At 40.6% G+C, this 27,451-nt stretch overlaps 1 protein-coding gene across 1 annotated transcript in view; it reads right to left on the reverse strand.

Annotated features, from left to right (window-relative positions):
• The window catches only part of LOC116316844 (H-2 class II histocompatibility antigen, E-S beta chain-like), a 169,739-nt gene that overhangs the window by 122,226 nt on the left and 20,062 nt on the right, over positions 1 to 27,451 (reverse strand). The window contains exons 2-6 of the mRNA XM_039604456.1: positions 25,377 to 25,649; positions 24,839 to 25,052; positions 24,160 to 24,227; positions 23,969 to 24,076; positions 20,878 to 20,958 (exon numbers count right to left, since the gene is read on the reverse strand). Of these exons, the coding sequence (XP_039460390.1) occupies positions 20,878 to 20,958; positions 23,969 to 24,076; positions 24,160 to 24,227; positions 24,839 to 25,052; positions 25,377 to 25,649 (744 nt within the window). The remainder of the gene's footprint in view (positions 1 to 20,877; positions 20,959 to 23,968; positions 24,077 to 24,159; positions 24,228 to 24,838; positions 25,053 to 25,376; positions 25,650 to 27,451) is intronic.

The raw sequence follows: 27,451 nt of genomic DNA on the forward strand, positions 1-27,451 counted from the left end.
CTTAAAATGACTGAAACATTATTTTGTAACTGTTGGCCTATCAACTCTAATTGTATAAGAGCGCTCCCCATTATATCTTGATAATATTGGGCGTAATTGGGTATATCGTTTGGAGGCGGGAAATTCAAAATTTCTCTAATTTCAACGTTATTAAATTTATTTCTAACAACTATAGAGGGTTGTGCTGAATTGCTGGCGCAACTCTGGTCTGGATTACTGCCTAGTTGAAAACTATGATCGCGATCATTGTTTGCGGGGTTAAGTGGCTCGTTAACAGATACAATGTTAGGGGAAAAGCCGGACAATTGTTGTTGATTAGAGTCATTGAAACGGCTTAACAACTGTAGGGGTGGGCTGTGGTTAAGTGGTTCGTTAGCAGACACATTGTTTGGGGAAAAGACTAGCGAATGCTGGCTATGAGATTCATTGAAACGATTTTCATTTAACCTGTTTATTTGGCTCAATAACTCTGGAGGTATTTGAACCTCATCCTGTATTTGCGCCAAGGCTTCTAAAGCGCGATTAAGCTCGAAAAACTGATCTGATGAATGAGAATGAGCCGGTTCTGACTCTGTTTGGGCCTCAACATGCTCCACACCCAAACTCTGAGAGTTATTTTGCAGGGCAATTTCACTAGGGGCTAATCGTGCAAGTGTTAAATTAAGCATTTCTAAAAGGTCATTATTATTATTGATCACATCAGGTTGCTCATGGTTTTGTGGAGGTGTATTCTGTGAATGATGAGTATTTTCATTTAACCTAGCTAACGCTGTTTCTAAAGCAAGAAATGGGTCTGGGATATCTTGTTCCTGGTTATCCATTTTTGTTTTTATTGTTTAACAAGAATATATAAGAATCCATAGGTCCCTCATCCTATGGATTAGGATGGGGCACAGAAAGGGATTGGCAAGAATACCAGAGGCGCAAAACACCAGCTACTGGTAGACAGAACAGTCAGCCGAGACTGCAAGACCAGACTGACCAACCTGTGCACAGCCTGGATTGATTACAAGAAGGCCTATGACTCAATGCCCCACAGCTGGATACTGGAATGCCTAGAACTGTACAAGATCAACAGGACCCTAAGAGCCTTCATCAGGAACTCAATGGGAATGTGGCACACAACACTAGAGGCCAACTCCAAGCCCATAGCACAAGTCACCATCAAGTGCGGGATCTACCAAGGAGATGCTCTGTCCCCACTGCTGTTCTGCATAGGCCTGAACCCCTCAGTGAGATCATTAACAAGACTGGCTACGGATACCGACTACGGAACGGAGCGGTTGTCAGCCACCTCCTGTACATGGATGACATCAAGCTGTATGCCAAGAGTGAACGAGACATCGATTCACTGATACACACTACCAGGCTATACAGCAATGACATTGGAATGTCATTCGGGCTGGAGAAGTGTAGTCGGATGGTAACAAAGAGAGGGAAGGTAGTCAGAACTGAGGGGATTGAACTACCAGAAGGCAACATTGCAGACATAGAGGACAGTTACAAGTACCTGGGGATCCCGCAAGCGAATGGGAACCATGAAGAGGGCGCTAGGGAAAGCTGCAACCACCAAGTACCTGCAGAGGGTCAGGCAAGTCCTGAGGAGTCAGCTGAACGGTAAGAACAAGATCCGGGCCATCAACACCCACGCCCTGCCCGTGATCAGGTACCCTGCTGGGGTAATAGGCTGGCCAAAGGAGGAGATAGAAGCCACTGACATCAAGACAAGAAAGCTCCTTACCATGCATGGAGGGTTTCACCCCAAGTCCAGCACCCTGAGGTTGTACGCTAAGCGGAAGGAAGGGGCCGGGGACTGGTGAGTGTCAGCACCACAGTCCAGGATGAGACAAGAAACATCCATGAATACATCACGAAGATGGCCCCAACTGACAGTGTGCTCAGTGAATACCTCAGGCAGCAGAAACCCAAGAAAGAGGAGGAAGGCGAGGAACCATCATGGAAGGACAGGCCCCTGCACGGTATGTACCACCGGCAGATAGAGGAGGTGGCTGATATACAGAAATCCTACCAGTGGCTGGACAAAGCTGGACTGAAAGACAGCACAGAGGCACTAATCATGGCAGCACAAGAACAAGCTCTGAGTACAAGATCCATAGAGGCTGGGGTCTATCACACCAGGCAAGACCCCAGGTGCAGGCTGTGTAAAGATGCCCCAGAGACAATCCAGCACATAACAGCAGGGTGCAAGATGCTAGCAGGCAAGGCATACATGGAACGCCATAACCAAGTGGCCGGCATAGTGTACAGGAACATCTGTGCGAGTATAACCTGGAAGTCCCAAGGTCAAAATGGGAGATGCCCCAAGGGTGATGGAGAATGACCGAGCTAAGATCCTGTGGGACTTCCAGATGCAGACGGACAAAATGGTGGTGGCTAACCAACCGGACATAGTGGTGGTAGACAAACAGAAGAAGACGGCTGTAGTGATCGATGTAGCGGTTCGAATGACAGCAATATCAGGAAGAAGGAACACGAGAAGCTGGAGAAATACCAAGGGCTCAGAGAAGAGCTCGAGAGGATGTGGAGGGTGAAGGTAACGGTGGTCCCCGTGGTAATCGGAGCACTAGGTGCGGTGACTCCCAAGCTAGGCGAGTGGCTCCAGCAGATCCCGGGAACAACATCGGAGATCTCTGTCCAGAAGAGCGCAGTCCTGGGAACAGCTAAGATACTGCGCAGGACCCTCAAGCTCCCAGGCCTCTGGTAGAGGACCCGAGCTTGAAGGATAAACCGCCCGCAGGGGCGTGCTGGGTGTTTTATATATATATATATATATAAAACAAACACACAGTTTGTTTGAAAAAGCAAAATGAAAAAAAGCCTTTTCATATGATGAGCTAAACTAATTCAGCGAACAGAGATACTGCTCGAAGAGCGATAGAAGCGAGCTGGTTTCGTCTGCGTTTTTGCCTTGTGCTCCTTGTCCTTGACCTTGCGGTCCTACCGGTCCTCCTGTTCCTCCTTCTGAGATGCCCTAAGAATTTGAGGGTAAGATACAAAACAGTTAGTGATGTTAAGTAGAAAAGGGGATAGTTTTTTTATAAAATGAGAAAAAAGCGAGAGAGAGAGAGACTGACCGTGATTGGATCTCAGAGGCAGGCGCGGTGCAGCTCGTGTGCCTGATGGAGGAGAAGCACTGCTCCGATGGGCAGGAGCACAGGGACCGAGCGCGGAGAACAAATCTTGCCTCTCCCGGGGGGAGAGACGCGGGAGAGAAGAAGCTCCGGTGGGGATGGATGAAGCGGGGCGACCCAGCATAGAAAGCAACTCCTGTCTGTCGCGGGTCGAGAGACGAATGTTCTTTCCTGTAGCTCGCTCGATCACTGGTGGTGGTGAAGAACTAGGCGAACTCCGAAAAACATAGTTGTCCAAATCCGATATGTCTAAAAAGTTTGATAAGTTAAAAGAGGGTTAATGTTTTGTTTTTTCTTGTACAATTAGCTGTTAAGAGGGAGAACAAGAATGAAACAAACCTACCAATTTGATCGAGAGAATCAAAAAGAGAAGAGTTGAGCACGCTTATTTCAGAGTCTAAAAAGAAATAACAGCGAGTATTTAAAAAACAGGAAAAACAGTAAAATATAAGAATTATATGAACAAGAGTAAGACAAATGAGGTACCTGATAAGGACATGATTGCTGCTGCTATAGTTTAGTGTACTGAAGCACTTTTAGCTCCAAGTGTTAAACTCGAGTTTATATATATTTTAAAAAGTATATTCCAAGTGTTACAGAGCCTATTTGCATGGTTTTTGAAGATGAAAAGCCTTTTTTTCTGACAGAAAATGGTTAAAAGGAAAGTGCAAGATGTAGTTAGAAAAGATGATTAACACTTACTGATTGATATGCACAAAAGGAAAGAGGCGCCAGTTGTTGAAGCGATCTGGAGACAGGGGTCTTATGCGAGCTCACAAACAGTCTGAGCGGCGCCAGTTGTCCGTGCTTCCGAAGTCAGGTGGCTTGTGAGAGACCGAAGCCAGTCTTAACCTCAGTGGGGGATCATAAAAATCCGAGCTGAGTGCGATTGGCTAACCGGGGTGCGAGTGGAGCCGCCCCTTTGTTATGTGATTAGCAGCGGGGCGAGTTAGGCACGCCTGCGAGGCGGAGCTGGTCTCCGGGGCAAATTTCGAACGAAGAGCCAGAATCATTAAGCAGCAGATGTGGAGCGATCAAGAAGGAAAAAAAAATGCGCTGGCGCGGCTCGGTGCGATTAATAGTGAAAGGAGAACTTAGACTCTGCGCTGAATTTGAGACGGAGCTAGTAGAGGGCTGGTTTGAAGAAAAAAGACTAAGGATTTTTTCAGGATTTCCCCTGTTATCGAATATAAGGTTTTGGGAATAGAGGGGTACCTAACAAGTTATTCTAGGGTTTTGGAGAAAACGCGGAGGGTTTTTTAAGGAGTTTTCCCTGCTTATGTGCCTAAGGATCGGGGGTGGTAGCCGTGGGGATCGCGAGAGGTTTTTTTTTTTTTTGCGACTCTGAGTTTGATTCTAAGTCTCCTTGTTCGGATTAAAGAAATGCGTATAAATTGAAATAAAGTTTTCCCCCAAGGCATGCAACCTGTATTTCTGGCCATACTGAACGTTACAAAAGCACAAGTTTAACTAACCAATTTTACTATGGTTTAACACATTTTCATACATAAACACGGAGCCCGAGACACAAGCACGGTCCCAGACACACGAGCGCGCACAGACACACAGGCGCGGGCACGCCCCCTCGCGCGCTCACGTGCCGACCCACCACCAGATGGCGTTTTTAAGCATAAAAAAGTAAAAACTTTTTAATGGCTTAAAAATAAAAGAATGCTATTAGATATAAACACTTTCTAAATAATCAATTAGTTCTTTTGGGGGGAAGAAAAAGCAATGAGCTATGAACTAGCATATTTTGGATGAATATCATAATTTTATGAAAATCATAATTTTTATTAATATCATATTTTTTATGAATATCATATTTTTATTACTTCCTTTATTACTTCCTGAGCTCATAAATAATTTATTGATGGGGCCATAAATCACTCAGTTTGACATAAGGGGCCTAATATCCCTCCTGCTGTGTAATGCTCAAATATCTACTTAATTTATCAAAATATCACATATTTGCAAAAGTGCTTCCACATTTCGGAGAGCTCTGTTATCCACCAGCGATAGCTGACCGGGAGGTCAAGGCTCGATAGAGCCGGCGAGCACAGCTAACTCCTGGCGTATCGTTTTCAACCTCCCTGCGGTCTTCTGCTACTCAGGTTTAACATGATATATATAGTTAGTTAGTTAGGTAGTTAGTTATGGCTATGGATTGAAAATACCTCCCACACCCCACCCTACCCCACCCCTAACGGCTGCACCTCCCGAAAACTTTTGTCTGGGCTCTTATCTCACTTTTTTATTTCAAAAAATCAACAGAAAATTTCTCATACATAGTTTTATATAGGGGTTTTAAGGCTGTGGTGTTTTAAGTAACATGAGCCCAGCGGCAGCAGCAACGCTAGGCTAACACTAACTAGTTGCAAGATTATAAACCTGGTGCTAAACTAAGAGAAGCCACAAAATCAGTTTGAATAAGAGTAAACGTTTGCTCACCGAGTCAGTGTATCAGGTAAAGATCCACAGCAATGACAACAATAATCTCTTGAGCTGACGCTTCTCCAGGTTTGCTCAACATATTCCATAACAAATGCACCAGGAACATGCGGACTGATCCGCGAGGGAGGAGGACGGTAGTCACGTGGCATTTTCAAAACACATCTTTCATCCTTCTGCACTGAGAAGCAAAATTTCCATCTTACTTAGTTTTTCTAAGTTAAGACAACTCAAATAAATTGAGTTTATCAGCGTTTTTGCATAAAAAGTACTGGTAACTCATTGAAATCGAGTTCTAATTACAAATTGATAAAAATTGAGTGCAGCCTATTTAATATTTTTAATTAAACACAATATTAGATTTTACAGTGTACCTGAATGTAATAAAAGCTCATAATTGTCATTACTTAGAAGTAAGTTTGCAGGAGAATCTTATTAAAGCCCGATTCTTTGATCCCCATGATAGAACAGAGAAAACCCGACTCATAGTGGTCAAAACATTTATATTTCTTTTTATTCAATCATCTTCCAGAAGAGAGAGACCCCTGCACAGCCCAAACGCCAGTTGCAGGATCTCTAATATTTGAAGCCCAACATGTGTCTTATATGGTGTTATTTTGGTACTTCAGACATCGCACACATCACACATGACACACAGTTTCATTACAAACAAACTCCTTCTACTCAGTTCCTCTTTTCTGTGTCTTATTTATTAATATGCCTGTGCACTAAAACTTCCTGTGCAGCTTGCAATAACTTCCCCTTTCTGAGGTCTGTTGCCAGGGCAACCTGTCTGAACTTAGTCTCACTCTGTCTGTTCCTCATATTCTGCAAAAACATGCAGTTTCTGGTCAGCCTGTGACCTCGTCATGCCTGGGCCTCTCATAAAACAATCTAATGACCAGATAAGCATTAAAAAATATCTATTTATTTCTTAACAATCTCCACATGCTTAGCTCTAAAAGTAAGACAAAAAGAGGCCAATGGCCCAGTGGATGCAGAGTGGGGGTCTCAGTGTCTGTAATATATTAACTGTATTTTGTATGTTTTGTAGAGGAATTTGGTGTAGCTTGGGTAAGGGGAAATGGACTTTTATGACCGGCAGGAAGTCACATACACAGAGACACACACGAACTCACGTGCACTCACATACACACAGATATGTGCACACACACACCATGTGGGTTTTACGATGGAGTCGCTTCTATAAAACTGCTTCTAACAAACAAAGAAGTGAAGATCTGTAGAGGGCCACTGGCCTTGCACATCTTCCCTTCTAGAAGATGCATGCGTAACTGTGCTTTGTGAAATGACTATAACACCCCCCCCCCCCCGAATCAGGGATTCAGGGGCGGCACACCTGGAGCATTAGAGCAACAGGGCAAGCAGGTGAAGAGACTTTGCCTTTTTAGAGAGGGACACAACTCAGAAATGTAAAATTTACTCTCTGGGATAAGTACCTTACTAAATCCCATTTCCCCTGAATCTCCAATCTTATATACAACTGAGGAACCAGCCTTGACACTTTCAACGATGGACATGCCAAACCCTCTAGCCAGGGAGGAGGCTAACAACAAAACTATGTTAGTGTTCACATCCTGGACAGCAGAGGTTCTTGCCAAAGCAACTGACAGCATTCCCCACCATAAAGTAGACTCAACAATGTTCAGAATTAGAAAGCTGATAGCAGTGAGGAGAGTGATGGGGCCAGATTGGTGTACTATTGCTGGTAACTGGTCACCAAATAACCCAGATGGGAACACGCTAGAGCAGGGGTCTCAAACTCAAATGAGCCGCAGTCCACTTCTGGCACCATCATCTCATTGGAGGGCTACTTTAGTGTTCAAGTAGTACAAAAAAATAAAATAAAATAAAACACCCACTAATATTTCCAAAAATGTAATGTTTCGTTTGTTTTATTTAATACAAAATATTGTATAACAAGACAAAACTGCAAACAAGAACGCATTTTTTTTCCCCACTCTTACTGTCTGAAGCCTTTCATTGAACTACCAAATAAACAAATTGGTATGCACTTTCTGGCCAGCAGTACTGATGGGATTTCCGGCTCTTTTTAGAGAACCGGCTCTTTCGGCTCGGATCACTAAAAAGAGCCGGCTCTTTCGGCTCCCAACCGGCTCTTCAGGTTGTTTTGTTGCTTTAATTAATTTATTATTAACAACAATATAAAATTATGCACAAAAGGAATTGCTAATGTAAAAGAAAATGGTTCTATTTATATATGTTTATATATGAATATATGTGGTGGCCCCTAGAGACAAAACATGTACAAACTCCAAAAAGCACGTACAAACTCTAAAACACATTTCTAGCATTAACTGAACTTCTAAAACAGGGCTACCTAGATCAACTAATTACACAATTGAAAGCCTATGTGTATTGTTTGTGTATTTATACACAAGCACTCATATATATTCAAATAATTCAAAAAAATGTTCATTTACCTGTTACTACCACACACCAAATCTGGTCGTTGGTACTTGCTGGCTTGTGTAGCCACTATGTAACAAAAGCTCAACACTGCGCCGAGCATCCTGAAGCACTTCTGTTGTGCTTTGTACGTGTTTTGGAGTTTTTATGTGCTTCTGAGTTTTTACGTGTTTTGGAGTTTTTACGTGTTTTGGAGTTTGTACATGTTTTGTCTCTAGGGGCCACCGTAAATATTCTTTTATTTATTCACTCCACATAAAATGTAATAAATAAATCATATAATACAAAAACCAACTATTCACATTTCAACTTTTAACTATTTAAATTTTCAGCTTTTTCCTTTTAAACAAATTTAAAGTGAAACAACACAAAACACTGCAAACCACAACACAATTAAATATAAATTAAAATATGAAAACAGAAAGAAGATGCATATTCTCTGTCATATGGGCCTGCATGAATAAACTTTCTGAATCCTTTATCATCCGCAACTGAAAATAGTTGTGGATGATTACTATACCTTTCTAATGTGACGTTGTTGTCCCTGGCTCTCTTTCTCTGTCTCTCCCTCCCGCTCTGTTCCTGTGCTACTGCGACTGTAACTACCGCCCCTCCCCCCTCTGCCCAGCGCAAAGCACAAGGCTCGCGTGCGGAGTGAAGCGTAAAAAAGTGCGAGAGAGAGAGAGAAAGAAAAAAAAAACCACGGCTCGCGATAAGGATCCGGCTCTAAGAGCCAATAAATCTCTCCCTGAACTAACACAGCCAATCCCTCAACATGTTTTTACTCTCTTGTTACCTTGGCCAGGTCCGCGGCTCCGAACGGTGGTAAAGAGACCTCTGGCTAATAGTTTGGATTCTGTGTCGGGCTCGTAGCCAAGAGCTAAATTTACTGTCTGGGCCAACTTTGCTAGCGAGAGACAGAGAGAGACGTTGAAAGGCTGCTCCAGCAGAACTTTATTGTTTTGGAGGAAAACACGAACACAGTGTACAGTCGAGTCTTAACAGCTTACTGGCATCTGGGCTCATCAGGCACTCTTTTTGGCTGCAGTGGCTATTATTATAATATATACATGCTTCCATCTCCCGTTTCTGGTTGCCAGCACCTCATACTTCTCGACTTGCTTTTTCTCCCTCCCTCGCGCTCACACACACACTGCGGGAGGGGCGGTCCCACAAGTTCTCCCTGCAGCACGAACTACACCGCCCATGAGGCTACAGTCTTAAAGGGCCATGCCTGTAAGACCCTCCTTATAATACCTTTATATTAAATCATTTTTCAAATAATATTTTTTTAAATATTTCTTCACATCAATATGCGGGCCGCAAGTAGAGGTGACGTGGGCCGGAAATGGCCCGCGAGTTTGAGACCCCTGCGCTAGAGCATGATAGTTAAGCCCTTGAAACTCAATTAGATGCTTTGATGAGAAGGGCAGCCACTCGCTATAAAGCAAAGTCAGGCTTGTCCATCATCAGCTGCTGCAGTCAGCAGGATGGTGAATCAACATATATATTATATATTCTGTGAGGTTTCTGTATTCGGAAAGACTGAAGAAGGCTTTTGACAAAAATAGCAGGGTGAAACCTGAGGTACTTTATGATGATTCAGGCCAATGTGCACAGGAAGTGAAGTTAGCCTTCTTACAAGGTTTCAGGGCTCAAATAAGCAGCTTTGTTTGCATTTCAAACAACAAAAAGGAAAGAAGAATATTCATATTAACAGATGAGGGAAGAGCTTCTAGTATGCTCTATGATGCCAGGGCTAGATGAGGAAAAGGAAAAAATAGGAGAGGAAGAGGAAGGCCAGGCAGATCAGAGAGAGAGGTGAAATTTGCTATAACTGTGGGAAAAGTGGGCACTGAACTATAAACTGCCCCCCTAAATAAGAAAGGGAGACCATGAGTGGAAAGCATGACTTTTTGAAGGAGATGAAATAAATGAGGGAACAGAGACAGGAGAAGAAATTCTGTGCTTAGCTAGTACTGAAGTTTACCTTGCCACAGGGGATCAAATGCCATATGTGACCCTCAGTGTGGTTGGCGAGAGGAGACATACACTCACTGAGAATAGCAGGTTATGAAAGGAATCAAGCTATATGGCATGCTCCAAAGCAACAGATAAAAAAAGTTTTTGTCATTTCTAGGAATAAGAAAGTACTGCAGAGCTGATATAATTAGCAGTAATGAAACTAGGCATGCAGTTTATGATAAAGGTTATAATTGCAGGAGGTCAGGTGTCTTAAAAAGCACAGGGAAACACAAATGAGGGCTACCAGCTGGACCACACAGCGAAAAACAGGTTGACAATGGCTCCCCCAACACTTTGCTCGTCATATCCCCAAGAGATGCACTGATCATGGGTATTATGTGTTCACAGTGCAGGTGATGGGGACTGACCCACTTGTCTAATTTAACCATTAAACTGTCACTGTAATGTGGGCTACAGAAGGGTCAACCACACTGGCAGAATAACTAGCTGAGAATTCTGGGATCAATAAACCATTTAAGGATTTCCTAGAGGATCAAAGGTTTAGAAGGGAGTGGTCTAATCTCTTCCCTCTTAGTATCTATTGCAGTTGCAACTGCCTTGCTGACATTGTGTGGCTGCTGCTGTATTTTGTATCTGAGAGAACCCAGGAGGTCTTTTGATTAGGTTAGTGGTTCGATCCCTGGCTCCCCCAGTCTGCATGCCAAATATCCATGGGCGAGATACCAACCCCATTTCTGATGCATCCATTGGAGTATGAATGTGTGTCGATGTTAGCTAGAAACCACTTAAAGCATAGAAGAAAGGTCGTGTGAATGGGTGTGAAAGTGACATGTTGTATAAAGTGCTTTAGTGCTTCGGGAGAGTAGAAAAGTGCTATGTAAGAATCAGTCGACTAATTGACAAGGCACTCACCAAGACCAATTACATGTATCTGTCATGGTCCGCGGTGGGTGGCTGATTCGTTGGCTAGTTCATTCTCTGCCAATTCCACAGCAACCCATGTTGGTAATGGGGCCTCATGCTTCAAGTTCTCTTGGTGTTTGCCTTACTAATGAAACTTTCTTGTGCTGCAGTTCCTGGATTCACCTTGGCTCAAACCCTCAGCTCACTCTCTACCTTCATACTCAAGAAACCCAACAATCATTCTGAGAATCACCTGCCTGCCCTCCTGCCATCGCACTCCATCTGCACGTCCCGGATCTCAGGTAGCCCTTGCCACGGCATTCAGCACCCCTGGATTCTCATCACCCACCCCCACCCACCCTACCCCACCTCAACTCTCTGTGTCCCCAACTGCAAGTAAGTCTGCTACACTTAATACTTTCCACTTCAGGGCTACCTCCACTACCACCCTAACTCTACTGTCTTCTCCAGTGTAACAGATTCCTGCCCAGCTCCACTCTGCATCTCAGGCCTCGTTCCCTTTCCCTAGTTCTGCATTCCATTAGTCACATTTTCCAGGCCACGCCAAGTCAAGCTCCACGTTCTATTTTTTTGTATTTGCCACATTTTCAGAGCTTAAGTCAAATAAATATTGTTAACCACCTGCTGTCTCTGTCTGGGTCCTGCGCCTGAGTTCAGTTTGGTATAGACCACTCGGTCACGTGACAGTATCACCTTCTCACTGATGAACATGTCTCAAATGACACTGAAGCATATACTGTAGTGTAACGTGGACATGTTGAAAACCAATATTTAAACATCTGTTCATTATTGTGTGTCACTACAGGGAGGTGGTAAGTGTATAAAGAGAGATGGACAACCACAGTTAAGGGTGACTCAGTGTCTGCTGTTACTCCTCTAGCAAGTTAAAGTAAAGCTTTGCGCCTCTGCTCGGTCTCATTTGCCATTTGTTATTTTTCTCACAGACACCAGCTCCCATTTTGGATTTGGGAGACAACCACCCAAGGAAAGTTTCTTGTCTAATATTTACTGAAGAAATGGCAGAGAAAGATCAAGTAACACTTGATTTCAGAAACCTGATAGACACAAACACATTTACAGGACTTTTTAACTAAACATTTTATTCTTATGAGTCAAACAACTTGTTGACATCTAGAAAGACTTTTAATAGATTTTTACTCTTGAGTTAGCACACTCACAGTTTTTCTAATTATTAATGACTTCTCTTTGATTTTCACCTTCATAGTGGGCTGTGTGTATGTGTGTGACACTTGGGCTTCACTGTAAAACAAAGAACTCCAGAGGAAACTATAGTTGTGTGGATGCCTTCAAAGGCATCCACACGATTGAGTTCCTGTTTCTCTTTATTCTTTATTGTGTGGATGCCTCAAGGCATCCACACTATTGTTTTCCTGTTTCTCTTTAGTTGCTCCGTATTTCGCTGATTAACTACTCCCTCAGTTTTCAGCCGATTTTCACCGTTCAAACTCTAATCTGTTCTGCTATTTCTGCTAATGTGTGCTATGACTTTTGGTGTTTATTACTATTATACTTTTTAAAATATTACACTTTTTGTGTCCCATTGAAATGAATGGAAAACTTCCACAATTCTGCTAAAACTTGCTTGGTTTTGAAACTTAACTGCTTCCTCATACTTTCACCTAGAAACTCCATTCAAACTTTAAAATGTTCTCAGATTATTGGGCTATTCCTGTGTGATTCAGCTTTTTCAGATCTTCTACCGTTTTAATTTTATACCTCTTTAAGTTTTCAGTTCCAAAACTGTGATTTTTCAGAAAATACATGCGTTGCTATGGTTGCTATGCAATTAACTCACAGTGAGCGCTGGTCTGTTCTGAATTTTCTCTTCATGTCCGAATAACTTCTCACTACTCGCTCAATTTCCACTCAACCCCCACAAATTATACATCAAAACGTAGGTATTTTTGCTGGCTTTCGGACAATGTCACTATCTTTATTGTGAGATTTACCGTTTTTTCGCAATTTGCCTCAAAGTGACACAAGGTGTGACAACTCCCCATTCACTGTCTATGGGGAGGTTTTGAAATTCAGAGCTGAAATTCTGTAACAGAAGGCATTTTCAAATCGTCATATCTCTTAAACAAAGCAAAGTTAGGACATGAGGCTTGTGCCAATATATCTTCAGACACTGCTGACACTCACAGTGGAAGCAGTTTTTACATTCATCTTAACGTTGAGCCATAAATTACGTTTGTTTGAGGGGTGGAAATCTGTCCTCCTCTCAGTTTTCACACTCTAAAAAAGGAGGCCGTTTCTTCTCTCGTCATATCTCCGCGACGGAGGTACAAAGAGCTATGAAAATTACAGTCAAAATACACCAAAGTCCGCTGATTCACCCAATTATTCTTCTAGCCCTCCTAGTTTTTGAGTTACACGACGTTTTGTAACTCCAAAAACCGGCGTTTTTCGCCTCTCACCGCGATCTAATTCTGACTGCTCAAGTCTCTGTGTTTTAGACACCCGCCCCCTTTCTGACCAGACCTCATTTGGCTCAGAGGGTTGAGCCGCTGCTGTGAGACCCGGTAGCAGAGGTTCGAATCCTACCTGTGACAGTTGCTACACATCTTCCCCGCTTGCATGCACTCTCCTTTCTTGACACTCTTCAGTGTACCCTTACACATAAAGCCATCTCCATCAAGCGCGTCTACACCTCTTTTTTAGCAGATAATTCTGCTTTTCCAGTTGTTTTCAGCAACTGCTGATGCTGATAGCCCTCCTAGTTTTTGAGTTACACGACGTTTTGTAACTCCAAAAAACGGCGTTTTTCGCCTCTCACCGCGATCTATTTTTGATTGCTGATGTCTCTGTTTTTCAGCCGCCCGCCCCCTTGCCAGGTGGCGCAATCAGTAATGACTCGGCTCTGCAGCTCAAAGGTCGTGGGTTCAATCCCACCTTGGTCAACATTTTTTTTTCACTACAAATTTATACACTATCACAGACCTGTAATTTATATTGATCATTTATTACAATTCTGCAAAGTTTTATGATTTTAGCAGCTTTTCTAATATGGACCTCAGATTCTTGTTAACGCTCCATGGCAGAAATAAATACAAGCACACAGCCTGATGAAGCAGACAGAAGCAGTACCTCTGATTGGTGAATTTGAATAGAACCAGGTTGTTCTGCCTCTTTTCTGCAGAAATTCTGCTGATTCACCTCTTTTCTGCAAAATTTTCAGCCTTTTTACCTCTTATCAGCACAATTCTCAGCAGATTTTGCTCATTCCACCATAATTGTCATTCTCTCTATCTCTTTCCTTGTGAGAGTGAGTTTGGCACAGTGAGATGAGTTTCTGCCTTGAGCCTAGGAGAACCAGGTTCAAATCCTGCTCAGGGAGACATTTTTTTTTTTCACCACCATACAACTTTTTGCAACTTTCATCTTTTTCAGCTTTTCAGCAGACAGCTTCAGCAATAAGGCATCCACACAGCATTTTCGCAGGAAATGCAAATTTTCTAGTTGTGTGGATGCCTCAAGGCATCCACACTATTGTTTTCCTGTTTCTCTTTATTCTTTATCTTTATTGTGTGGATGCTGGAAGCATCCACACTATTGAGTTCCTGTTTCTCTTTATTCTTTATTATTGTGTGGATGCCCTAAAAGGGCTTCCACACTATTGAGTTCCTGTTTCTCTTTATTCTTTATTATTCCTCTAGTTGCTTCCGTATACTTTTTGGCACTTAACTACTTCCTCAGTTTTCAGCCGATTTTCTCAGTTCAAACTCTATACTGTTCTGCTCTTTCTGCTAATGATGGATATGACTTTTGGTGTTTATTACTATTATACTTTTTAAAATATTACACTTTTTTCCTTTTTTTTGTCCCATTGAAATGAATGGAAAACTTCCACAATTCTGCTAAAACTTGCTTGTTTTTGAAACTTAACTACTTCCTCATACTTTCACCTAGAAACTCCATTCAAACTTTAAGATGTTCTCAGATTATTGGGCTATTTCTGTATGATTCAGCTTTTTCAGATCTTCTACCGTTTTAATTTTATACCTCTTTAAGTTTTCAGTTGCAAAATTGTGATTTTTCAGAAAATACATGCGTTGTTATGGTTGCTATGCAATTAACTCAGAGTGGACAGTGGAAATTTCTGAATTTTCTCTTCTTGTCTGAACAACTTCTTGCAATTCGCTCAATTTCCACTCCACCCCCACAAATTATATATCAAAACGTAGGTATTTGTGCTGGCTTTCAGAAATTGTCACTATCATTGTTGTGGGAGTTACAGAATTTTGGCAAATCTCCTCAGAGCAACACAAAGTCTGTAAAGTCTCCTTAGAGAGTCAATGGAGAGTTTGTTCAAAATCAGCGCTGGATTTCTGTAATGAGAGGCATTTTCAAATCGTCATATCTCCTTAATGAAACAAAGTTGAGACATGACTCTTGTGCCAATATATCTTCAGACACCCCTGATGCTCACAATTCAAGAATTTTTTTCTCACCTATTACCGTTTGGCCATGAATTACATTTGTTTGAGGGTAGGAAATTCGTGCCTTGCTCAGATCTCTTCAGATTTCAAACTCTGGAAATGAGCAACTTTTTTCTCTCGTCAGATCTTTTTGATGGATTTCCACAGAGACCTGAAAATTCCCATGACTGTTCACCAAAGCCTGCTTTTTCTTACGGTGAAAGAATCATTTCTATGCTCCTTATAGATTTAGAGTTACAAAACGTTGTTTAAGGGCAAGTCAAGGCAGTTTTGCTTTGCCTCTACTCAGTTACACTGTATTACATGTCATATATCTTCAATAATTTGTATTTTATCTCTGAATTAAGAAGACCTGCAGATTCCCCCATCTCTTCTGAACAAAACAGTGTCAGAATGACCGTTCTAGCTCCTACTGTTAGGAAATTATGGCAATTTGTTCGAGGGGAATCCTGAATGTGAGAAATACACTGAAGAAAACCCATAGCTCTCTCTGTGTCTGTGTGTGTAAGGGCTGATTACAGCAGGTGCAGCCAATTTAGCTGACCTAGATATACCAAGCCCAGACTCTTAACAGCCAATGTTCCCTTTAGGCTCTGTGTATGTGTGTGTGTATCAATATTTCTCCCATGTTAAAGTATTACTCCTCCATAATAGTATTTCTATTGAATCAAAGTACTTCTACTACATCTTAGTACTTCTGCTCAATCACAGTATTTCTGCTAAATCATAGTATTTTTGAAAAATCATGGTATTTGTGCCAAATCATGGTTTTGGGGCCAAACCAATAATATTTATTTCATGTTATGAGATTACTACCAAGTGGAGGAATGTCTGTTATGTTATAGTATATGTGCTGAATATAGTATATCTGTCAAATCATAGTATTTATCCCAAATCATAGTATTTATGCAAAATTACAGTATTTCTGCTAAAAATCAAAAATAGTACCTTTTAGCAGAAATTTCTGTCAAAAGATATTATTTATGTTAAAACATAGTATTTCTGCTAAATCATAGTATTTCTGCCAAATCATAGTATTTCTACTTATTCATAGTACTTGTGCCAAATCATAGTATTTGTACCCAATCATAGTATTTCTGCATTTTATTTGTGCCAAATCATGGTATTTTTTTGCCAAATCATGGTATTTGTGCCAAATCATGTTATTTGTGCCCAATTAAAATTTCTGTTATGTTATAGTATTACTACTAAGTTGTAGAATTTCTGTTATGTTATAGTATATCTGCTGATTATACTATATGTGCCAAATCATAGCATTTATAGCAAATCATAGTATTTGTGCCCAAACATAGTATTTCTGCCAAATTGGAGTATTTCTGCAAAAACATACTATGTCTGCAAAATCACATTATAACTGCTATGTTATAGTATTAGTACTAAGGCATACTATTTCTACCAAATCGTAGTATTCCTTCAAAATCATAGTATTACTGCAGTTTCATAGTATTTGAGCGAAATCGTAGTATTCGTGCAAAAACATACTATGTCTGCAAAATCACATTATAACTGCTATGTTATAGTATTAGTACTAAGGCATACTATTTCTACCAAATCATAGTATTCCTTCAAAATCATAGTATTACTGCAATTTCATAGTATTTGAGCAAAATCGTAGTATTCGTGCAAAAACATACTATGTCTGCAAAATCACATTATATCTGCTATGTTATAGTATTACTACTAAGGCATAGTATTTCTACCTAATCATAGTATTCCTTCAAAACCATAGTATTACTGCAATTTTATAGTATTTGAGCGAAATCGTAGCATATGTGCAAAAACATACTATGTCTGCAACATCACAGTACATCTGTTATGTTATAGTATTACTACTAAGTCACAGTATTTGTGCCAATTCGTAGTATTTGTACTAAATCATACTACTCGTGCCAAATCATAGTATTTGTTGCAAATCATAGTATTCAAATCAAAATATAGTATTTGTACCAAAGCATTGTATTTGTACGAAGTACAGTATTTCTGTCAAATCATAGAATTACTGCAATTTCATAGTATTTTGAGGAATCCCTTTTGTTATAGTATTACTTCTAAGTCATAGTATTTTAGCTTTGTCATAGTATTTGTACTGAAACATAGTATTTCTGCCAAATCATAGTATTACTGCTATTTCATAGTATTTGAGTGAAATTACAGTGTTTCTGCAAAAACATTGTATTTCTGCTAAATCATAGTATTTCTGTTATATTAAAGTACTTGCACTCAATTATAGTATTTGTGCCAAAGTTTAGTATTTCTGCCAAATCATATTATCTCTGCTAAATCATAATGTCTGCCAAATCATAATATTTGTGCTTAAGCGCAGCATTTGTACCAAAACATTTGTTTGTTCCCCCTGCAAATTTATGTGAATTTGTACACTGTAATATCGCTGTATTACGTAGTGGCTAAGTAGGAGGCTGACTGTTACTGTTACTCATCAGTGTACATAGGTCATCTCTTGTGTTGGAGTGCCCTCTTGTGGCGCCTTTTGGGTAGTGCCTTAGTAAACGTGAACACTGCATCTCTCTCATCATATCTCCGCGACGGAGGTACAAAGAGCTATGAAAATCGCAGGCAAAATACACCAAAGTCCGCTGATTCACCCAGTACAAGATTTATGCTGCTAGCCCTCCTAGTGTTTGAGTTACATGACATTTTGTAATTCCAAAAAACGGGGTTTTTCACCTCTCACCGCGATCTATTTCTGATTGCTGATGTCTTTGTTTTTCAGCAGCCTGCCCCCTTCCCACGTGGCGCAATCAGTAATGACACGGCTCTGCAGCTCAAAGGTCGTGGGTTCAATCCCACCTTGGTCAACATTGTTTTTTTTCACTACAAATTTATACACTATCACAGACCTGTAATTTATATTGCTAATTTTTTTCACTACAAATGAGTAGTGCAAAAACATACTATATCTACAACATCACAGTATATCTGTTATGTTATAGTATTACTACTAAATCACAGTATTTCTGCCAATTCAAGGAGGCTGACTGTTACTAAGTGCATCAGTGTACATAGGTCATCTCTTGTGTTGGAGTGCCCTCTTGTGGCGCCTTTTGGGTAGTCCTTTAGTAAACGTGAACACTGCAAAGAAGTGGTATCAGACTGGTTTGTAGTGGAGGAATTTGTTGCCAGTTTCTTTCATCTTTAATCCGTATTCATGTTGTAATGTAGTAGTACCACAATATGGAAGTTTTGGCACAAATACTTTGATTTGGTATACTTTAGCTTCTTCACCCCTTTTCAGCAAAATTTTCATTTTTTTCAACCCTTTTCAGCACAAATTCCAGCTTTTTTGGCTGTTTTCATAAAAAAAAATATTTTCAGCAGAAACTCTGCTGATTCATCTCTTTTCAGTGCAAGTATCTGCTTCTTTGCCTCTTTTCTGCAGAAATTCTGCTGATTCACCTCTTTTCTGCAAAATTTTCAGCCTTTTCACCTCTTATCAGCACAATTGTTAACGCTCCATGGCAGAAACAAGTACACAGCCTGATGAAGCAGACAGAGGCAGTACCTCTGATTGGTGAGATTGAGCAGAACCAGGTTGTTCTTTCATTTCATTTCTTTATTTATTTCACACATGGTTGAACAGTGTTTCTTTTTCTACATACAGAACCTTCTGCCTCTTTTCAGCAGAAATTCTGCTCATTCACCTCTTTTCAGCGCAACATTCTGCTTCTTTCCCTCTTTTCTGCAGAAATTCTGCTGAGTCACCTCTTTTCTGCAAAATTTTCAGCCTGTTCACCTCTTATCAGCACAATTCCCAGCAGCTTCTGCTAATTTCAGCAGAATTGTCAGTCTGTCCACCTCTTCTCTGTGAGAATGAGTTTGGCTCAGTGAGATGAGTTGCTGCCTTCAGCCCAAGAGGGCCAGGTTCAAATCCTGCTCATGGCAACATTTTTTTTTTCACCACCATGCAACTTTTCATCTTTTTCAGCTTTTCAGCAGACAGCTTCAGCGATAAGGCATCCACACAGCATTTTCGCAGGAAATGCAAATTTTTCTAGTTTTAAATAAAGATTTCAATTTAAACCATAATCAGTGTGCAGTGCCTCCAGTCTGGAGCTTTGTTGATGATGATCCCATCAGTGTGAATCTCAGCTTTTCTGCTTTGGCTCTCGGAGGAGGCGGACGCACTTTTTCTCATCTCCTCTCCCTTATCTTCCCTGCTTAGCTCTTATGTCCTTGTCTAGTCTCGTGTTTTTTGTATTACTTCCCTGGAACACTCTCTCACAGTCTGTTTCTAAAACCTAAAAGAGGAATTATGGATTTGGACTTTCCCTGCCGGATACACGATGGACGGTTGGCAGACATGGAGGATTGTGTTCCTGGCGGGACTGTCGATCGAGGAAGCTGAAGATATCTACCTATTCGGAACCATGATAACGGGATTCTTGCTGATTGGAGCTGGCTTGGCCCTGGCTTATCGAAGAATTAAGAAAGTGGAACCGGCTGTTCAACCCCCCCCCAAGGCTGCCCGCTGGGATTGAAATGAGGACGAGGCGCGACATCTCAGAATGGCCTCACTGAGTGCAGCATGGTTAAGATCTTGGAGAAGCTTACGGCTGCCGTGAATACTCAGAATAAGACCTCTGAGCGAAAGTTGCATCACATCTTGGAGCAGCTCACTGCGGTCGTGAGGTCTCAGAATCTGCTCTTTGAGCACAAGAATGACAAGACCATGGAGCGCAAGTTTGATAACATCATGGAGAAGTGATCTCAATCTCTCCAACGGGAGATTGAGAGACCAGTGTCGGACTGTTAGAACAGCTTTGAAATTCATATGAGTTGTTTGCAAAAGAAAAAATCACCATCATAATACGGCTACCCCTTCGGTGCCAGTTGTGGGCTCAAGGCTGGAGCTGAACAAAAACTCCCTGATAACAACTGTGTTTAGTCTGTTCCTTCCCATTTCATGCAAGGCCACCTGGGTTGGCTGGAAGACTGTTTACTTAGCCTGGCAGGGTGAAGGACACTGTCTCAGCTGAACTATGGACATGCACACACATATATATACACTGATAAGCACTCACTCATCCATCACCTTCCCTACCCCGGATCCAACGCCTCCTCCCATACTTACCTCCCATCCGATGTGGATGGGAGGTAAGCATGGGAGCTGCAACGGTCCCAGATCAGCTGTACACACTGGAATACTCTCCCATGTTGCTTGTCTGTGTTTATTGTGCTATGGTGTGTTGATATCTTTGCATTCCTGTATTATCCTTTTGTGTTACACATTTCGATGTTTTTTTCCTTGCTACCTAGCCTGACCTGTCTCCCCAATGTGATGTTTGTGTATTGTATGTACGGTCGGCAAGGTCTGTCATCTCGGTTGTGGGCAACTGCAACTGACAAATAAAGGCTATCTCATCTCATCATCTTTTATATGATGATCTAATGATGTCACAGAAACAATGACTTACCCGACGTATATGAAACAATTGTGTAGAGCTCAGAGTCAAGTTTGTAGAACATTTCCTTCTGAGGTTTCTTCAAGCTCTGAGCTGCAGGATAAAAGAATGGAATCAGTTTAAAGAGGGATGACTAATGCTTCACACACTTCGGGTTTGATACAAGTGAAAACGGTCTTCACAAAAAGAAACACAACAATCTAATGACTCCAACCATCCCTTAACTGAAGTTATCCTGATTCTAGACAAACTGCCTTCAGCTTCTGGACGTCATGGCTCTACTTTCAGCAGCCACAATTGTGACGTTGTGAGATTTTCTAGATTGAAAAGCTGGAAATTTGCCTTACTAGTGTGTTTGTAGCAGGTGACAGAACCACAGATTATTCAGTGGCTGTGTTTGAGTTAAAAAATAGGATCAGCTAATAGAATAAAGGCATAAATATTAGTTTCTTCTGTATATAACAGAGCCTGATTTATGTGGGAATTCACTACAAATCTTTTTTACACACACACAAATTCTTTTTACACATACAAATCCTGATTTACAAGTACAAAACTGATTTACAAGTACAAAATGTTTATGACCACAATTTGAGCCCATATGAGGACCTTTTCAAATTGTGTATGTGTAAAAAGAATTTGTGTGTGCATGAAAAAGATTTGTTTGTGGACTTAGCCAAAAGATACGTGTGAAATTCTGCACTCAAGTTTCAAGTTACAAGTACAAATTTTGACCCTAGTTTTTCCTCCTTTCATCTGATTGGCCAATGTCATGTCAATCACAAATGTAACAATCCAATCAGAGAACAGATGGGTTTGGCTATTGGAGGGGTGCTTTATGGAGCTTCAGGTCCTTGAAGGGAATAAATGCCCTTTTACATGCTAGCCCAGCGTTTTCCTTCATCACCACAAAGGAAAACAGTCTGTGGTGGTCCGGGTTTGTTGAGTTTTGTGTCACACGTTTACGTGCTTAATACAGGGACCTTTTCAACAGCGCTGCGGACCTCGAGGGGGGGGGGGCAGTGTTGTGGAAATGACAGTCTTCACTAGTGGGGATAGTTACAAAGCTTTCTTCATTATGAATTAGCATACATGTTTTTATTGAACACAAACTCTTGTAGAGGACATAAAGTCAGAGATAGAAACGACAAGGAGCAGGTGCATCTAGTACAGGTAGAGCTGCTGCAAAAACCCACAGAGCTCCGCAGCCAGCGCAACAAATTCTGGATCCTTGACTTTTAGTTAGCATTAGCAGCACATGCTGTGTCCGATGTGAAATGACTTTTAAGCTGCGCACTGTGACTCACAGCAATGGTCCCGGGTCAGCCCTGACTTTGTGTTAAACTAATCCTAAAGTAATAATGGTATTTCTAACCACTGATATACCACAACTTTGTCCTTTCAACACCTACTGAAAGTTAGGGGACCTAGCTTCTATCGATCCTCCAGCTTCAAACTGTATTACCCTTCAAGGACCTGCAGTTCAAAAAAGCGCCCCTCCGACAGCCAAACCCATCTGTTCTCTGATTGGATTGTTACATTTGTGATTGACATGACATTGACCAATCAGATGAAAGGAAGAAAAATAGGGTCCAAATTCATACTTGTAACTTGAAACTTGAGTGCAGAATTTCACACGTATCTTTTGGCTAAGTCCACACACAAATCTTTTTCATGCACACAAATTCTTTTTACACATATAAATCCTGTCGTGCTCCATCATTTCTAAAATTGGCAAAAAGAAAATTCACAGAATATCAACAAGAAAGGAAAGATTCATTATCCTGACCCTGAATAATTCTCATTTGCATGCTGTGGTTCTGGTTTAAATGATCCTGCTGCAAAGCCAAACTTACTTACTTCCTTTAAAGTGGAAAAAAATAATAATATATAATATTTTTAGAGCACTTTTTGGTCCGGGACCATTTTTGGTCCCGAGGACTACGAGTGGATGGATTTTTTAAAATGTGCTCTTGCAGAAAAAATAATAATGGATCAAAATGAAAGTTGGTGCCAATGTTTAGATCATCTAAAGGCCTAATTATAATAACAATCAAATATTACTTCAAATGTATTTTATGGAAAATATTTAAGTTTTTAATTTTTTTTCTGTTAAAAAACAGGGCCCTCATGTACTTAAGCTGATATTTAAAGTGTTAAAACAATGAAAATATAATTAAAACTTGATATGGATATGTTAAGCAGAAGTAGTTTTAAAAGACTGACTAATTTAAAGTAGAAAAAAATAATAATATATAATATTTTTAGAGCACTTTTTGGTCCGGGACCATTTTTGGTCCCGAGGACTACGAGTGGATGGATTTTTTAAAATGTGCTCTTGCAGAAAAAATAATAATGGATCAAAATGAAAGTTGGTGCCAATGTTTAGATCATCTAAAGGCCTAATTATAATAACAATCAAATATTACTTCAAATGTATTTTATGGAAAATATTTAAGTTTTTATTTTTTTTTCTGTTAAAAAACAGGGCGCTCATGTACTTAAACTGGGATTTAAAGTGTTAAAACAATGAAAATATAATTAAAACTTGATATGGATATTTTAAGCAGAAGTAGTTTTAAAAGACTGACTAATTTAAAGTGGAAAAAAATATTGATATATAACATTTTTAGAGCACTTTTTGGTCCGGGACCATTTTTGGTCCCGAGGACTACGAGTGGATGGATTTTTTAAAATGTGCTCTTGCAGAAAAAATAATAATGGATCAAAATGAAAGTTGGTGCCAATGTTTAGATCATCTAAAGGCCTAATTATAATAACAACCAAATATTACTTCAAATGTATTTTATGGAAAATATTTAAGTTTTTAATGTTTTTTTCTGTTAAAAAACAGGGCGCTCATGTACTTAAACTGGGATTTAAAGTGTTAAAACAATGAAAATATAATTAAAACTTGATATGGATATTTTAAGCAGAAGTAGTTTTAAAAGACTGACTAATTTAAAGTGGAAAAAAATATTGATATATAACATTTTTAGAGCACTTTTTGGTCCGGGACCATTTTTGGTCCCGAGGACCACGAGAGGATGGGATTTTGAGGTTCTACCAAAGGTTAAAGCGCTGTGAGATGTCAGGAACTGACCTTGACTCATCTTCATGTAGATGACTCCAGCCAGGAAAAAGACCAGACCCAGACTCAGCCCAAAGGCTCCAACGATCATCAATTTCTTGGATTCAGACATGGACGGGACTGAGAACACACAGGTGACAGTCACACAGGTGGACAAACTCAAAGGCAGGTGTACAGGTGTCTAGATACAGACAGGTATTTACCCCAGTCAGTAATCACAGGTTTCTCCAGGCTGGAATGCTCCACTACACAGAATATCTTCTCTCCAGACCTACAACACAAACCAACATCACTGACTCTCAAAAACAGCTCACAAAACTGAACCAGATCCTGAATCTGGACCTTAGTCCATTTACTATTTATTTATTATTATTATTGTTTATTTATAAATGTATATGATTAATCTGATTTGTGTCCATACAACCAGCCTACTGTTACCTGATCACCTGCCACAAATTTGGAACGGTAAATTAGGGAAATGTTCACACAACTAAAAATATTCATAAAACATTCATAAATAGAAATATTCATAGCGGGACTGTAACTGCCTATGTGATAAACAATCTTGTGGACTTTCTCTTTTCACTCTGCTGAATTTTCAGACAATTCGGCTCTGCAGCAACAGGAACATTGGATGGATCTAGTTGCATCAGGACTGAGGAAGAAGAAGAGGGAACAGGTTTCACATGCCAAACTCCTTTTATGTAAAAAATGTTAATCGAAGGCATTTGTTGGTCACGAAGAAAAAGAATTCTCATCATGAAGCTCTGCAACCTCAGGTTGAGGTTTCTCTCCTGACCAGGTGATGGAAGACATTGAAAAATAATAATAATACTAAATAAGGATCAACAAGTCCTGGTGCCACACCTGACCTGGACTCACCTGGGTGTGTACTCCAAGTGGGAGTGGATCTGGTAGAGCCAATTGCTATTTGCCATCTCTTCAGTTGTAGTGATGTCAGAGGTTACTTCCTGTCCGTTTCTCCTCCAGCTCACTTTGATCTGTTTGGGGTAGAAGTCATAGACGCTGCACACCAACAAGGCAGGATGGTGATTACCAGAGGGCATCATGGAGTGAAGACTTGCTGATGGTTTCACTGGAGTACAACAAAAATGACAATTTTTGGTAAATGTTGTTGTAAATTAATGCATGCCTGTATGGTCACATACAGGCATGCATTTTTTTTTATCACTTACATTTAATTTTCTCTATAACACGACAGACACTCCAGTGTGAAATATGCTGAATCTTTATTGTTGAGCAGAACTCCAGAGATCATGTAGCTTTAACTGAATGTGTCACACTAAACCTTCATCAGTGTTACTGTAAACTGTGTGCAGAGTGTCCAATCAGGAGTTGTGTCGATGATGACAGCATCAGTGTGAGTTTATATGATGATGTCACAGAAACACTGACTCACCTGATTTTGTCAGAACACTTTGGTACCAAAGGTCAATGTTTGGTTTGCAATTTTTCTCCTTCTGGGCTCTCATGAAAGCGAGCTGTCCCTGATCGTTGTTCCACATCTCCGCATACTTCACACCGTATTCAGTGTATCCAACAAACTTCCCCACACTGCTGTCAAACCTGGCATACTCTAGGCTGTTGTAATAGTAAGATCTGATGTACTCCATGCCCCTAAGCTCGGTGGAGTTAAACAGGCAGCGGGATGAAGTGTAATGCTCGTATCCATCTGAAACACAAAGATCAGAGAATCTCTCAGGCTGAGCTCGTCCTCCCACACACACGTCTCTACTGTCAGGAGTTACACACAGCTAGTGTTGGAGCACCACAACATTAACATCATCACTTGCTCTTTTACATCACATCAAATGACAAAATATTTCATTTTTAAATAGTGCCATTCACAACAACAGTATGCTATGGTCCTTTATATTAAAAGCGAGCTGTCAGCTGCACTTTTCGCAGTCACTCCAAGATCTCAAGCTGTCTTCCCTGGAGGGCTTCAAACGTTTCTCAAAACCATCAGCCCTCCTAACCACCTCATCTTTTTGTGGTGTGTGTGTGTGTGTGTGTGTGTGTGTGTGTGTGAGAGAGAGAGAGAGCGAGAGAGAGAGAGAGAGAAAGAGAGAAATCTATAAAATTCTAAGATTTTCAGGGCCGAGTACATCAACCTCAGTTTTATCTGAATTAAGAAGCAGAAAGTTAGCGGCCATCCAGGTCTTTATGTCTTTAAGACATTCCTGCATTTTAACTAATTGGTGTGTGTTACCTGGCTTCATGGACAGATAGAGCTGCGTGTCATCTGCATTGCAGTGAAAATGTATGCTATGTCTTCTAATGATGCTGCCTAAGGGAAGCATGTATAATGTAAACAGAATTGGTCCTAGCACCGAACCCTGTGGAACTCCATAATTAGATGGAGTCTATTAGATAGATATGATACAAACCACTGCAGTACAGTACCTGTAATACCTACAGCATGTTCTCATCGCTCTAATAGGATATTATGGTCAACAGTATCGAACGCTGCACTGAGGTCTAGCAGGACAAACACAGAGATGAGTCCACTGTCAGAGGCCATAAGAAGATCATTTGTAACCTTCACTAAAGCTGTTTCTGTGCTGTGATGAGCTCTAAAACCTGACTGAAACTCTTCAAATAAGCCATTCCTCTGCAGATGATCTGTTAGCTGTTTGACAACTACTCTTTCAAGGATGTTTGATATGAAAGAAAGGTTGGAGATTGGCCTATAATTAGCTAAGACAGCTGGGTCTAGAGATGCTTTTTAAGTAAAGGTTTAACTACAGCCAGCTTGAAGGCCTGTGGTACATAGCCGATTATTAGAGATAGGTTGATCATATTTTAGATTGAAGAATTAATTGTGCAATAATCTTTTCTGGCATCGTTGTATTTTTACTGAATTGTATATAACATTTGTATTCTATTTTTATCTTATTGTATATTTTATTCTATTGTATTCTACTGTATATAGTATTTTATTTTATTCTGTACAGTTGTGTACTGTATTTATTCTTATTTTATTTTATTCTAATTTTTGCTTCATAACTTTTGCACTGTCCACTTCCTGCTGTGACAAAACAAATTTCCCACGTGTGGGACTAATAAAGGTTATCTTATCTTAATTAATGGAAGGACTTCTTTGAGCAGTTTTGTAGGAATTGTCACGGGCCCGGTTCCAGGGTTTCAGGGTCTGTGAGCAGTGTGGACCATTATTATTATTATTATTATTATTACTATTGTTTATGATGTGTGTTTGCTGCACTGTGCTGTGTTCTTGTGTTCCATGATTGTGGGTGTGCGTGTGTGCGCGCATGTGTGAGTGCAGCAGTGACATTCCCAGGCCCTCCCAGGTTGTGGCCCTGCCAGCTGGCTGGTCACGCCTAGGATTTCACACACCTGCTGATTAGGTAACTGATTAGGCTCTTCGGGGGACCTACTTAACAAAATGACACACACACACACGTTCTGACAAAGTCAGGTGAGTCAGTGTCAGACATCATCATATGAACT

Source organism: Oreochromis aureus, linkage group 3, assembly GCF_013358895.1.
Source record: "Oreochromis aureus strain Israel breed Guangdong linkage group 3, ZZ_aureus, whole genome shotgun sequence".
NCBI lineage: Eukaryota > Metazoa > Chordata > Actinopteri > Cichliformes > Cichlidae > Oreochromis > Oreochromis aureus.